The sequence below is a fragment of the Penicillium cinerascens genome (assembly GCF_028974065.1).
Source record: "Penicillium cinerascens strain IBT 15544 chromosome Unknown contig_16_segment0_segment0, whole genome shotgun sequence".
Taxonomy (NCBI): Eukaryota; Fungi; Ascomycota; class Eurotiomycetes; order Eurotiales; family Aspergillaceae; genus Penicillium; species Penicillium cinerascens.
In genome coordinates this window covers 3,534,094-3,548,760 of record NW_026695286.1, presented here as the reverse complement: position 1 = coordinate 3,548,760, position 14,667 = coordinate 3,534,094, and the positions used below count along the sequence as shown (strand labels likewise).

Genomic DNA, 14,667 nt, shown 5'->3' with positions numbered 1-14,667 from the left:
ACTGCGAACGAAAGTTGACGGAAGCTGGCGGCGGGGTTAGTGGGAAGCGCGTTGGAACATTGAAAAGTGAAAGGGGAGGGAAAGAGCTTTCTACGTACACATCTCGTACGAGCGAAAGCTTGGCTTCCAGGAGATTGGCAAAGGGAAATTGGCGGGGAATTCCAGCCACACGAACCGTGGTCGAAGGTTACGAGGGGGAAGATCGTGATGCAATGCTAGGGCCCTCTCGAGGATCGGGGGCAGCACAGCCTCGACCGCACAGGCCGAGTGGACACGCGTGGCTTCCTGGGCCCCGTTTCGAGTGATTCGCGTGCAGGAACTTGCAGCGGTGATCCACGGTCCCCACCTTTCATTCGCGAGTGTGAAACTCTCGGCGGAGCCAAGGCTTACACTGCCACAGTCCTTACGCTACGAAGCTCGGCACTTCCTATTGTAGCTCCTAGCATATCGACCCGTCGATTTTGATTCGGTTTGCAATAACAGACTATGTGGAATTAGGAAGTATAGCACATGGTATCGATCTCGTAACACCAATATTCCCAGCACAAAAGGAAAAAGGAGAAAATACATCAGGTAAGTAGGTAAGTCACATCAAGAAGAGGTATAAAGGAAGGAAGAAAGGTCAGAGGTCAGAGGATAAAAGGGTCAATGTAGAAAGAAATGGTTTACTCCTCCAGCAGCGCGCCGTTCGCTTTGAAATCCATCCGGCTGCTCTTGCGGCCGACCCCCTTGAGGAGACTGAATCGTCGGAACACCGAATCGCGCACCCCGGTAGTATTGTTGTCGTTGGCAGTCGCCGTCGGATGAGAAGAGCCACCGTTCATACCGTTCGTACCACTCTTCGAGGGGACTTCGCGGCTCCCGTGCGTGCTTTCACGCGTCACCGGATGAGGGAAATCGCGTGTTGGAGGGATTGTAGACCAGCCGCCGCTCGAAGCGGGCGCCGGTCGCTCAGAGGGACTGCATATAGCACCGCTGGCGGCGGGGCCCCGATGCTGGGAACCTGCGCGACTGCGATCATCATGAGATTGAGCGGCCGTATCCCGTGATGCACTGCGGGAGAGTCGTTTTTTCATGGCCTCGTCGCCGATGGACGGGGAGGAGCCGTGCTTGGCTTGGGCGCCGAACCAGCTGCGCCTCTTGTCACTCTTACCACCCCGGGAATGGCTGGTGGCCAGACTGTGGATGGTGGCTGCGTCATCATCCGTTTCCTCGCGCTCATCAATATTCTTGTCTTTGCCGTCCGACTGCTGGATGGTGAAGATGGAGTTTGATTGGCCGTGGGATCGCTTGAAAGGGTTGATGATGCTAATGCGATTGCTGACCGACTGCCGTTCTGAGCGCTTACGCGTGTGAGTATTATTCCCCCGAGATGCTCGGATAAGCTCTTGCTCGGGGCTCACGGAGCGCTGCACAGCCTGGTTTCGACGCGACTCCGAGGTGAAAGATCGGTGTGGCTGGGTCGGTGTCGGGCTCTGATACTCTGGCGGGGATGTCATGAGGGATGCCAGTTCAGGCTTGAAGACATTTTCAAAGCGGTGCAGCAGCTCTGCCTGAGTGGCTTGTTGTGCAGGGCGCTGGTACAGGGACAGCCCATGCTTGATCGCCAAGGCATGGTCGATGAGAGCAACGGCAAGAGCATTCTCCATCGGATCCACCGTCTCTGGCTCCTCTGGCTCCTCGTCCTCCTGGTCATCGGCATCCTCGTTCTCTTCCTCTTCAAGCCTGTTCTTCGTGCCCTGTACTCCGCCAAGGAACGCACGGTACAAAGCAACACAGTTGGAGGACGATCCACGCATCTCAAGCAATTGCTCCAGAGCCTCGGTCAAGTTCGACAAGCCGTTGTCTTCACCCGATGCTGCCCGGCGTCCCAGGAGCTGCAGCTCCTGTGTCTTGCGCCACGTACGCTCAATGGCCGTTTGAAGAGGAGAGAGGGCAACCTCCTGGACAGAAATAATCTCACTGCGGCGAAGGATGTTCGGGAATGGCTCCGCGACAGTGAAGATGAGCTTCTCAACATACTGCTCACGCACGTCCGAGCTACTGGTATGCCTCCGAGAGGTCGCTGAGAAACGAGACGGATGCGAGATCAAAAGATGCTCACGAACAGAGTGTGGCACCTTGGAGCGCTGGAAGACGGGATGAGAAACATCGCGGTGGGCAGTGACTCCGCTGATCTGGAGGAACTGGCCCTCGTAATCGGAGATCTCGCCAGACGACATGATCTGCGCAGTGGGGTGTTCCCGCTGCATGCGATCCACGAACGAGGCCATGCGCTCTGTGGGTGAGCCCTCGAAGATGAACTCCTTGTCACGCAGGCTGGACGGGAATCCGAGACCTTTGTAGACGACACGGAAGTACCGGGGGAACTGCTTGTCACCCTTGGCGACGAAGTCGTAGATCCGAGCCATGGAGCTCTGAGCCCGGGAGAGCTTCGCAAAGTCCATAGTTGTAGCTTCATAGTGGGCAGCAAGTTCCTTATAGCAAGCAAGCGCAGGAGCCCAAGCCATCGCATTCTCAAAGTGCTGGATGATTGAGAAGTACAGAGCTTCCTTCCGCTCGAATGCGCTTTGAGCAACGAAAGGCGGCGTCATAATCTCTGAAACGGGTTTGTTGAGATCCCAGTCGTAGAGGTCGGCGTGGAACTGCAGGGCAAGGCCAGCCTCGGTGAAGTTGCCAGCAGCAATTTGGGCATCTGCCAATTCATGGACATAACGAATAAAGATGTCTTCCCGGCCCATGTCTTTCATGTACTCCATAAGCTTCAGAGCGTGGAGACTCTGAATGGATGAGCTGCTCTGAGAGGCCACGAGCAGGTCAAGAAGCTCATCAACAGTCGCGATAAGACCCTTCATAGCATTGAAAAGGTCTTCGTCAGATTCCGCATCACCCTCAAACAGGTCCAGCAGCTCCCCAACGAAGATCTTCTGACTGACACTCTCGCTCATCTGTTTGGACTTGAAGAGAGAATCAAGGCTGGAGATGATCTCCGTTTCGACGATCGAAATGTCTTGGTTAAGATCCCACTCGCTCAGGATCATTGTTCGGAGAATGTGAACGGCAACGTGGCGCAGGCCTTCATGCACGCTCAAACAAAGGCCAATAATCGGGGGAACCAGGTTCGGAACATACTGAACCTGATAACCGCCCAACTTCTTTAGCCCAAACCGCTGGTGCTCCTCATCCGAGGTATCCCAACCGATCGCTTCCCAGGTGGAGTGAAGCAGGTCCGCACCTTGCTCGCGAACGTCGCCGGCAATCTTCCAGACAGCCCGACGCTTTTGCTCAGGGAAAGTCTCAAGCGCGAGAGCATCACTGGAAATGACCTTTAGCAGTGTCATGAAGAAAGATTCCCAAAGTTTGGTATCGAAGGTATCAGCATCGTCGGGATTCGGGAGGAACTTTTCGATCAGGAGCAATGCAAGATGTTCAAGACTCTTGATGGCTGCCCGATGGTTGTATACATGAATGCTGAACCAGTTTTCAGGATACGCCTCACAATCCATGATGGAGTTGTGAGCTTCAAATGCTTGAGTGACGAAAGTCGCGAGCTCCAGGTCTTTCAAAGCGGGCATCTTGGGTGTCGTAATATTAGCCAGGGCAGCCATAATAGAAGACAATTCCAACAGAGACTCATCGAACTTCTGCGGGATCGTGGAGGTCTTGATCTGGAAGGGGAAGGACTTGCTGAAGAGCAGAGACAAATATTCTGTCTCTTCCACGCCCTCCGTTGCGATGGCACAGTAAGAGGCGACGATGCTCGGCATGAACTCATACAGTTGAGGATCCGGCTGAGTGAGCAATTGAGCAACGATTGCACTGTTCAGTCGGACCTGGTCTCGGTATTGGTCTGAGACACTTCCGATCGAACCCCAGTAAGGCGCCAGCCATCCGATACAGCTAGAAATCAAGGTCTTTCTTTCTTCGCCAGAATCAAAGATCTCGAACTGGGTGTAGTTCTGGATGAGCACGAGTTTGTAGAGCACCAACATTCCCGTCACGTCTTTGCATGAATCCATGAAACTCAAAGCAATCATAATCATTTCATCCCGGCCGAGGACCTTGGACAGCTCAGGGAGCCATGAATGAAAGTGCTGCACGATCAAGGTCTTGCTTCCCACCAAACTCGGGGAGGTGTCCTTCATCAAAGTTTCCATGGACTTGAAAATCGTATGCAAGTCTCGATTGAAAGTAGACTGCACAGTAGTAATTCCAATACCTTCCTCCTTCGCCTTTTGCTGCTCGCGGGCTTTGATGATGAACTTGAGCAAGTGGCGTCCCACCTTGAAGGCGGCGCGGAGATTGCGAGACTGGTGGAGCTCGGTAGCCGCGTTCAAAAGGCGCAAATAGCTGCGAATGAGGCATGGGGTGACGAATGGGAAGTTAAATTGTTCATCGGCGTAGTGGTCGACCAAGGGGCCTAGGTTGAATCTTCGGTCGTGAACGATTCCCAGGACGGTGACCAGGTTGTTGAATATCAGATCTTCATATTCTTCGTTACCGGCGTTCTCCACGAGGATTCCGAATAGCGCATCAAACACTCCACGAAGTTGCTTGACGATCTCGATCTCTGGGACGAAAAGCAGACGCTTCAAGGTGCTGAGAACCTCATCAACCGAGCGTTCCTTCCAGTGTAGCAGACTCAAGATGACCTGATCCTGCGAGTACTCAGTGCTGCACAGATGGGTCTCGAGGCGCAAAGTAGCTAGAGGGCCGGTGACGGCTTCATCCTTGGCAGATTCATTCTTGCCAAGTGCACTCCATGGAAGACTCAGGTAGGCACCCTTCCCATTCTCAATGCTAGAGGTCTGTTTGTCATATGCATAGAGCAGTAAGGAGTGCTGGCCATCTCGAATGAATGCTTTCTGGTCCCAAAGGGGCATCCACGCGAGAGCGAAGGGGAACTCTGGCGCATCCGCAACGCTCATAATAATATGCGATCCGGGAATCCGGTCTGTAGGAATATTTAGACGGATTGTCTGATTCCAAGGACAGCCACGATCGGCAATTGTTGTACGCCATGCTGTAGCGGAGGTCGGGGCGGAGGACGGGAAGACACATTTGTCCACGCGTATTCCAGATGCATCGCGGACTTCCAATGTTAGTTGGAGGTTGCGGAGACCAGTATTCGTCTGGAGAGGAATCTGGCCAGCGAACGGATGAGAAAGCAACGCATCGGTAGGGAGCACGGCCTGCGAGAGCGTAACATAGATGTCAGATCTCGGCTTCGCAGGTGCCTTTGAGAACCCAATGCGCCTTGTCTGCACGACATCGTGCAGAATCGTGGGGTTTTGCCGAACAAGGGCTTCGGGGTCGATGCTGGTGAATGGATGCAGGTGGAGATGCAGGCGCCCGGCCGAGGCAGATCGTACATACCGGCCGTTGGGGCTGGGAAGCAAGACGTGAAGTAACTTGTCGAAGCCCTCGGCATAACGCTCGCCTTCTTCGCCCTCTCGTGGAGCTGACCAGATGTTAATCACCTGCTCAGCTTCCTTATCTTGTCGGAGAATCGGCGACACCTCCAGGATGCCAACACCAACGGTGCGAATGGCCGAGGACTCTTTGGTGGGCGCCGGTTGAGGAGTGGGCGCCTCCTGAGCGTTGGACGAGCCGCTTGATGACCGAGGAGCCGCTTGAGCTGCAGACTTGACTGGCTGGTCGAGGGTCGGACTACCTCGTGGCTTGGGGGACCACATCATGCTGCGCCGTGTCCTCAGGCTTCCCTTGACTGACGGCTGTACACCCCCTGCGTTGGCTGTCCTTGTAGTAATCGGGCCTTCCCTCGACATTGAAGACCTCGATGGGGTTGGCTCGGCTGCAGACCGAGTTTCCGCTGTCCGAACAGAAGCAACCAGATAAAGTTGACGCCCATTCGCACTGCCATCACCGATATCAGTCGCAGCAAGCTCGGTGAACAAGGTTTTCAACTTGTTACTTTGAGTCAAACTGATAAACTTGTCGGGAGACGGAATGTCCAAGCTGTATGTCTCAGACAGCGCACTGAATGTACCAGGGTCGGATCGAGAGTACAGCTGCATTCCAAGAGTCACTGGGCCCGGGACGTTCCCAGATACAGCATTGATTTCCAGCAGAAGGTGATTCAATGCCGTTGTGTCGGAAGAGGTCGTGGGGCGGTCATCAAGCATACTCATTTCGGATTGCAACTTGGCCAATTGAACCGCGGAGTCTTCGCCTGTCAACAATCGGCCTCTTTGTTCGGGGTCGCGCACAATGATATCTCCACTGAGCATTTTGTTCGCTCGAACAAGTTTCCAGACCGTCGCATCGCGCAGTGTTTCCTTCTCTTTCCCCGTCAACACATTATGAAGCAATTGGCGTCGCGAAAAGTCCAACTCTTGAACAAGTGTAGACATCTCCTCCAGGACATCATATTGCCGAGCAAGGAGCAGCTCGTGTAGGTTGGTAGAGTGCCACTCGCGGAGGCAGGAGGCAATTTCGTCGACCAGAGGTTCCGTAAGAGAAGTTGGGGTCTCGTCTCCGATTTTCAACATGGGCACAGGCGCGGCGGGTTTAGGCGCATCGGGATCTCGAGGCGTAAACGACATCGGTGTGTGTGGGATCGACCCCGTCCGGTAGGTATGCACAGATCGCGGACTCGACAGGTCTGATTCATCGTTCTTATTGATCACGATCTGCGCTGGCTTTCCCTTCTTTGCGACCACCACGTCCGACACCTCGCCGACGGTGGTTGACTCTCCCATAGAGTAGGCCACGCTGTTTCGGGACACGGAGTCTACATCGAAACCGGCCAAGGTCAATCGGTCTAAACTTTTCCGGTCTCCATTGAGCATTGCCCTGTAACCATCGCCGTCGCCCAGTACTTCTCGAATCTCAACGCAGTTCCGCGGGAAAATACCGGAGAAAACGCGGGCCTCCAGAGTTTGACCCTTGGTACTCGTTAAACCCGCCAATAGAGACGGCGGCGCAACGAGATAGCCACGGCACCATTCTCCATCTGAGCCGCCTTGTTCTATAATGTATAATTCATCGCCGAGTTCGAGGGGTAGGTCTGCCGGGGACGAGGGGTGGAACGGGTAAATGGCTACCGCAAAGGCAATTCGAGGCAGAGGCCTCCAGGGCATGGCAGCGGCGAGCTCTGTTCACCAAGCGCGAACAGGGATCCCAAGAAATAAGCTTCAAATGTGTCAATTCCACCCCGCAAAATGTGGTTGACGTTCCGATCGCAAGAATTTAAGGCAAAAGAGGCAGGGATTCACGTCGAAGAATGTTCGTGGACTCAAACGAACGCGACATGCAGTCAATATTCCGAGTCGTCGGGTCTGGGGTGAAGAAAGGACAAGAATGCGATTGCGGTTTCGGTATGCGACAGATAGGAAAAGATCTAGAAAATCATGATCATGGTTAGGAGGCGCTGGACAATCGGGGAAGTTGTGCAACGGCTCTTGGGGGGCCGAAAGTCATCCGAGGTAATGTGCAACGCAGGCGCAAGATATCTGTTCACATCCAGCAGATCGTCGTGTCCTCTCAAATGGACGAGAGTGTTGCACTGGGTATCCGCACCCCCCTTGCGAAACCTTTCGCGTTGTGGAGACTCGTCCCCGACCCCCCTTGACAGCAACAGTGGGGAAGGCAGAGAGGGGGTGAAGAAAGGACTCACCGTCGAAAAGTATTAGAAATGTAGAAATACGAAAAGAACAGGGAATTCGGAAACAAACGAGCGGAGGAGAAATGGAGGAGAGAAGATCACGGAATAAAAACACCGATCTTAAGTTTCTCCCCACACCGTACAAACAAACCTTGGAAACAGCCCAATTGGCACTCCACCGATGCAGGTTTCAACCGACGAGGATAGCTACTGCTAGAGCTGGATCGCGACCAGGACGATGCTACAGGTGAGATTGGAACAATGCCTCGATATCTTCTTTTTTCAATCTGCTGTTAAGATGAAGCATAGCCCGAGATAGAGGGAGCTACAGTGGTGTAACATAAGTATTTGACCTCGAGTACTTTAGGATCCACTTTTAGCCTGACCGCTTTATTATACCGCCTACTTTATTAGTACACCACACCTCGCGTTTCAACGCGCTTGCTAACATATACGCTACAGTTAACGCGTTATAGCAGTCTTTCTTACCTTATTATGCCTCCTATACGTGGGAAGAGAGGCCCAGAGCTTGACTGCCTTACTAGGGCCAAGATCTGCGAATTACACGCTACAAATGGCTGGGGTGCAACAACCATTAAGAAGATGCGCTTTCCCGATATTCCACGCTCAACAATTCAATATACCCTTACCCAAGAGGCAAAGCGTCAAAAACAAGAAAGCCTTCCACGCTTAGGCGCTCCAAGGAAGCTTACTGAAGAGGATCGTGACTATATCTACGACACTATACAAGAAAAGCCATCGATATTGATTAAAGATCTACTTAGAGAGGTCGATTTTAAGGTCCATCGCCAGTCAATTTGGCGTCTAACCCACGAAATGGGTCTTCGAAAATGGAGGAAAATGCAGCGTCCGGCACTTACGCCTGAACATGCTACGAAACGGCTTCAATAGGCACTCGAATACCAACACTTCACTCCTGAAGACTAGGCCCGCGTCTACTAGTCAGACGAATGTACAGTTGAACGTGGAATAGGCCAGCGGCAAGAATGGACGTTTACACGTCCAAAAGACCAGCTTTTTCAGCATTCAAAAGAAGGCTCTCAGGTTCAGATAGTTCCGGCGCGAGGGAAGCAAATTAAGCAGATGTTTTGGGCTGCTTTCTCTGGCTTACCGCGTCGATCAGGCCTAATTCCATTATTCGGAGATCCTACGTCTAGAAGAGGTGGTGTTTCTTCACGTACGATTGAAGAGCTCTATCGGCGTATCTTACCTACGCTACTTAATAGTATTGATAATAATGCTATTTTTCAGCAAGATAACGCGCCCGTTCATACTGCATATATTGTACGGGAAGCTCTTAATGAGCTTAACTGCGAGATTATGGAATGGCCTCCTTATTCACCTGATTTAAACCCGATCGAGAACCTCTGGGCGCTGCTAAAAGCCGAAATTCTTAAGCGTTATCCTGAGCTAATGCGCCTACCGAACAACGAATCTACGTTAGATCTATTGCTAAAAGCTGCACAGGAAGCCTGGGAAGGCCTAGATATTGAATTATTCAAGCATCTATCAGAAACTATGCCTCACAGGGTAGCTGATGTTATTAAGTATGAGGGGTGGCATACTAGCTATTAGACTGAATTGAATTTCAGAGGTTTCTGCCTGGCAGTATTAGAAAAGTGGGTCCTAGGCCGAAGTACTCGAGGTCAAATACTTATGTTACACCACTGTACGTACTCTATCGCGGAAGCCCACACATTACATTTAAACGTCTAGATAGGCAGGATTGCATAGCTTGAGCTCTATGATTCCTCGTCTATGATTCTCCAGCACACATATACGGTCACAGGTCAAGTTCAGCGGAATTGCAATCGCATCGGCCTGGAAGCACAGACCAGAGCGTGCCCCTGAGCTGTGAAATTGGAGAGATACGATGGCATCGAACAGGTGGATCCCCGGGCGCCCACGTACGCCAATCATTGCCCTCTAGACGGGGCAGATCGTGAGAACACGATAAACGAGGATTATCAAGGATTGGTCACTCTGACAGTTGTCTGAAGAGATGTTCAGAGGTATTGGGTAAGAAACTTGGAAACGATAAAAAGGTTAAAGGAGAAGGTTATTCTATACAAGCAATTGTTTCAGCTGTCAAACTCCGCGCTTAATATTACTTGGTAGACTTATGTAAGGTACTACCCGAGGGTATGACACCATTATGAAACTCCGTCGCGAGTGAATTGCTTATATTCGAGGGCTTTGTATGTGACATGAACCGCCTCGGTTGAACCCAATTGCGCCCAGCTGATGACCCAATGCTCCATAATCCCACGCATGGTAGAACAACAAAAAGGGAGGGGAAAAATCAATGCGCTCATTTCCGGAACATTGCCAGGGCGTCTTCCTTGCGCCATTCCAGATCCAATTGCCCGTCGTACACGGTGTCGATGATGCGCCGGGTGCGGTCATAGGCCTGTTCATACCGGATCTCGCACTCCCGGATGACCTTGATCACCAGGCTGCGGCTGAGTCCAGGGTCATCGGCGTCACCGAAGTGCTTCTCGACACGCTTCTTGAGCATCTCGACGCCGCGCTTGACCTCCTTTGAGTCATACGAAGAGAGAACCTTCTTTGCGACCATGCGTGAGTGGCTGGCGCGCGTTTCAATGTCGGCTGCATTGCCGTTTGCCTGCAGGGTTTCGATGGACTGGACAAAATCCAGCAGCTTGCCCAAGGGTCGATGGATCACTGCATCGAGATAAAGCTTCATGTGTTCATTGAAGTCCTGGTGTGCTCGGTCCATCCACCGCTGGAGCACCGGGAGGTTATGTACGTCCACCTCCTCGGTATAGTGATTCATATTCTCGATCAACAAAATGTGGTAGTTCAGCACCTCCTTGTCTTCGGGGTCGCCCGCACTGGCAGTCACACCCGGGGGTTGGCCGGGCGCTTCCTTGGCGATGAACTTGAGCGACTCCCACATGGCCCGGTTAATACGGTCGTATGCCTCGTTCACACCGATACGAATGTCGCAAAACTCGCTAGAGGGTTGCGACAGCATGTTCTCGACGGCCGTAGAGAAGTGGGGGAATACCCGCATAAAGGAGATAACCCCCTTTCTCTTGTTAATCTTGACTTTGGTGTCTTCAATGCCCCGGATCTGTTCGTCGACGAATCGATTGAACAGCCCCATAAGGCGAGAGTGGACCTTCTGTAGGGTGTGGATGATGAACTCTTGGTTAGTATCGTCAAGTTCGGTCATGGCGGACTCCAAAGCGAACAGAATGCCGATTCCTTGCATGGGATCGGCCTGCAGCGCCCAGTCCACGCTGCTCTGCAGATCATTTGGCCAGAAAGAAAAGACTTCATCCATGATCTGCTCAACTCTCTTCGCCATTTGTCGGTCGGGGTCATGGGATTGTTGTGTGGAAAAGCTTGGGCACTGGCGGACATCGGGAGTGGCAGCGGCCACCAAGTCTGAGAAGTCGGCAGTGGCAAGAGAGTTGAGGTGGAAGAATTCCACCACGAAGTTTTGCTCTTCACTAACCATGCTCAACGTCTCACGCAGGTTTCCGGCGAAAGCCTCGTAAGGCTCAACCTTGCCTTGCTTCTTTTCACTGGAAGCCAACCGGAGGCCAGCTGCAGCGCGAATGGTCTTGCCGCGTCGAACGGTGAGTTTGCGGGCCGCCATGGTAATGCCTTCGCCCTCTTTCTCCTTCTCCTGATGTGTAAAAAGGAGTTCCTGCTCATCTCCAGTAGGCTTCTTGGCGGTCTTCTTCCAAGCCGTGCTATTATCCCGGAACTCGTTCTGGTAAGATGGCTTGGACTGTTGTTCGTAGAGGTTGACGAGGCTGTGCCATTCGGACATGCTGACCTCCCGGGCAAATAGTATTAGGGGGTTGTACATCCAGACTTCCCCACGGAATTGTTGTCTTGCGGAGCTGTCCAGCTTCATTGGATCTCTAGGCGCCGATGCCATCGCATCAGCGCGCTTCTGTTCTGCCATCTTGAAAGCCAGTCCCATGTGTTGCTTAACCCTTTGCAAGAATACCAGGGCAGCAGAGCGGTACTCCTCTTTCTTTTCCTTGATGGCACGCATTTGGCCGAATTCGGTGTTGGCATAAACTCCCACACTAGCATCGGCCTGGCGCTTCTTATTCTGCCCGATATCAGCATCGATCATAAGCATAGCCTTATATAGCGTCGACAGGGCAGCCTCGGTATCTCTTAGAGCATTGGGGTTGCTCAGAGAAGCTTCCTTAAGAGGACGCATCTCATTGCTGGAGATTGACAACGTCTTCAGGAGATTCTGAAGCTCAGTCTGAAGGAGTTTCTGGTTTGCAGTTTGCACTTGCAAACCTTGAGATTGCGTTTCGATGTATGCCACATCTTCGTTAAGGGTCTGTCATATTGTGGTGAGCATGGGGAACCTTGCGTATTCGGACTTTGTCACTTACGTTCAATTCGTGGGAGTACAGTGTTAGCAGGCCTTCTAGTTCTTCGCACTCTTCCATCGTCTTGTCAATGAGCACGGCCAGTTGCTCCACCTTCCCCTCCTGTTGTTCGAGATTGCCGAGCCAGCTAGTCGCCTCAACGCGGCCGATCTCACGACGAATATCGGCTTCCAGGTCCTCAATCTTCTGCTCATCGCTCAATCGTCCATTCCATCCCAGGTCAGTGAGGATATCATCAAATTCAATGCCGCGTCCATCAAGGACACCGGGATCGATTCCAAGGGCTTGGCAGTATTTAATAGTATGGTCTTCGCGGCGTCTTCTGTTACGGGCCTGGGCTGCCGGAGAAGGCGTTCTTGAACGATCCTTTATCTTGACGATGTCTGTCAAAGAATCTTTGGATTCTTCTTTGGGAAGAACCGGAGATAATGGGGTCTCTTCGACTGCGGGTTGAGTAATTTCGACCGTTGGAGTGCCAGGTTCTGCGGGAGGCGGCGCAGCCGCGGGGGGCTCTTGGGAGAGGTCTTTAGAGAGTAGTTCATCCACGGGACTCTTCGGAGGCTCGTTGCTAGATCGTGTGAGAGACGGAGCAGGAAAGACGCCGGTAATTCCATCCGATCCAGCTTCTTCTGCCTGCTGTTTCTTTGCCGCTGCAAGGAGTCTCTCTCCGGCTCCACCAGGCCGCGGCTTGAATGCGCCATAAGCATTGGCCGCCTTTCGAAAAGCACCTGCAACATCCTTGGCGGACGTCTTTTTCTTGATCATCGGGCCGAGTCCAGGTCGATGTGCATCATACTCTTCCTCTGTTGGCTCCGGAGGAATGGCTGGTGCTTGTGTTTTCGATTCTTCCACGGCTGGTTTCGGTGGCTCTTCGGCTGCCACAACGGCAGCTGCCACTTCGGGTTCCACCGCAATCGGCGATGAAGGCGCATCTGCTTCTCGTGGGGGAATCGGGATGGCAGTATTTGTCGTTGCCAAGGGAGAAAGAGCGTCCGAAGCAGTCTTGTCCTGAGAAGGACGCGGTGTCTGGTCCAAGGGAGCTGCCTTCTCGACACCTTCACGATATGGTGACTTTGGTCCGATGCTGCTTCCAGGGCTCGAAGGAATACCACGATTCTCACTCGTCATTGAACCGGAGGTGGTAGGCCGTAGTCCATCAGTACTGCGCTTAGGACCCAATGAGCTTGGTTCGGGGACTTGGGCTGTGAGATTAGCACTTTCATCTGAGGTGTGGAGGAAAGTATTAGAAGGTTCTTTGCTCCTGGGGTCCGGCCGCAGAGGAACAGTAGGGGTCGCATTAGGAGGCGTGCCGAATGAAGGTGGAGCGGGCTTGGATGCCGTAGACGGGCGGGACAACTGTTCACGACTCTTCTGGCTTCGAAGTGTCGGGTCCTCAGAAGCCTTTCGTCTGATTTCTCGTGATGCATCCCGGCTAGGTTCGCGGCTGCTGTAAGTCGACTGCGCAGACGCTGAGGGTTCCGGTGGAGGACCAAGACCGACGCCTCGTCCTGGCGGCGCTACAGGTGCAGCGGATCCAGACGCGGCAAGCAATTGCCGTTCCCTCTCATCAAATCCAACGAGTTCTGGAATCTTGCCACCAGTGTATTTCTTGAAGATCTTCACTAGACTGCCAATGAAGAACTCCTTCTCCTTGACCGTCCGGGCATGCCAGTAATACGGCTTTCCCACTGTGACGACAAACCCAACACTTCCTGCCCATTCCTTATGCTGTTGCTCAATTGGTGATTTCGGAACAAAGGCGTTGTAGGACTGGATTGCGGATAGATCGTCAAGCATCCAAGTTTTGCCAATGGAGAACGACCCGTCGTTGTTTTCACGGGCTTTGTGCATTCGTACCCGGCCAGATCTTCGAACCGAAATGATGATGACACGAGGTTTCTTATTCTGGGGTGCTGAATCCGGCGGGGCAGGGGCGGATGGATGGGCGGAATCCTCGACGATGCGGACATGCGTGATATATGATTCAACCACTGCGAAGACATTAGCGATGAATCGGTGAGTTGGAAAATGCTTAGAAACGTGGCGCGACACAGTGGACCACGGTGAGATAGCAGCCACGAGGCATAGTCCGAAACGTCACAGGGAACATGCAGCCATCTCCTAGAAAGGGGAGAGAGCATGATCCCTTGGAAGCACCGAGGGGCAGGGGATTTTTTCACGTACAAGTTCCATCGGCATCTTTTTTCGAGTAGCAACTCTGCATAATGCGTTTCTTCTCGTCCTCAAACTTCTCGGCTCTGGACATAGAGCCATCGCTCGCGCCGCTACGCATGTCGCCCCCACGCCGTGCATCGCTCGGCGGAGGTGGACGAGGACGATCTCTGCCGCTCATTATCGCGTCGCTGCCCAAAATAGGGTGACACCGCTATCCGTTATTAAATCCGCAAGATCAAGGGGACATGGCCGGGAGGTCGAGTTCAAATATAGCAAGTAGTCCCGCGCGCACCGTGCCCCAAGTCCGAATTGACGTAGGTTGACAGGGCAGGCACGGCGATCAATCGCAGGAAACACAGAAGCGACGAGGGAGCGAGGTTGATGCAATGCCGGATGGACGTTGAATTAGCTCATCACTTTGTTTGGGGTTGCGGGCAGCGGGCGGAGAGCGCA

The 14,667-nt window shown here is 52.9% G+C and overlaps 2 protein-coding genes across 2 annotated transcripts; both read right to left on the bottom strand.

The window, feature by feature from the left end:
• Positions 1 to 665: 665 nt before the first annotated feature.
• On the bottom strand, positions 666 to 7,103 carry N7498_001334 (guanine nucleotide exchange factor DCK1; the record flags this gene model as incomplete). The annotated part of the gene is made up of 1 exon (XM_058448397.1): positions 666 to 7,103. The coding sequence occupies one exon, from the start codon at positions 7,101 to 7,103 to the stop codon at positions 666 to 668; it is 6,438 nt and encodes a 2,145-aa protein (XP_058313808.1).
• Positions 7,104 to 9,959: 2,856 nt separating this feature from the next.
• N7498_001333 (GTP-Rho binding exocyst subunit SEC3) lies at positions 9,960 to 14,392 on the bottom strand (the record flags this gene model as incomplete). Its single annotated transcript, XM_058448396.1, has 3 exons — positions 9,960 to 11,987; positions 12,043 to 14,030; positions 14,224 to 14,392. 3 exons carry the CDS (start codon positions 14,390 to 14,392, stop codon positions 9,960 to 9,962), a joined length of 4,185 nt encoding a protein of 1,394 aa, XP_058313807.1.
• Between the last annotated feature and the right edge of the window lie 275 nt (positions 14,393 to 14,667).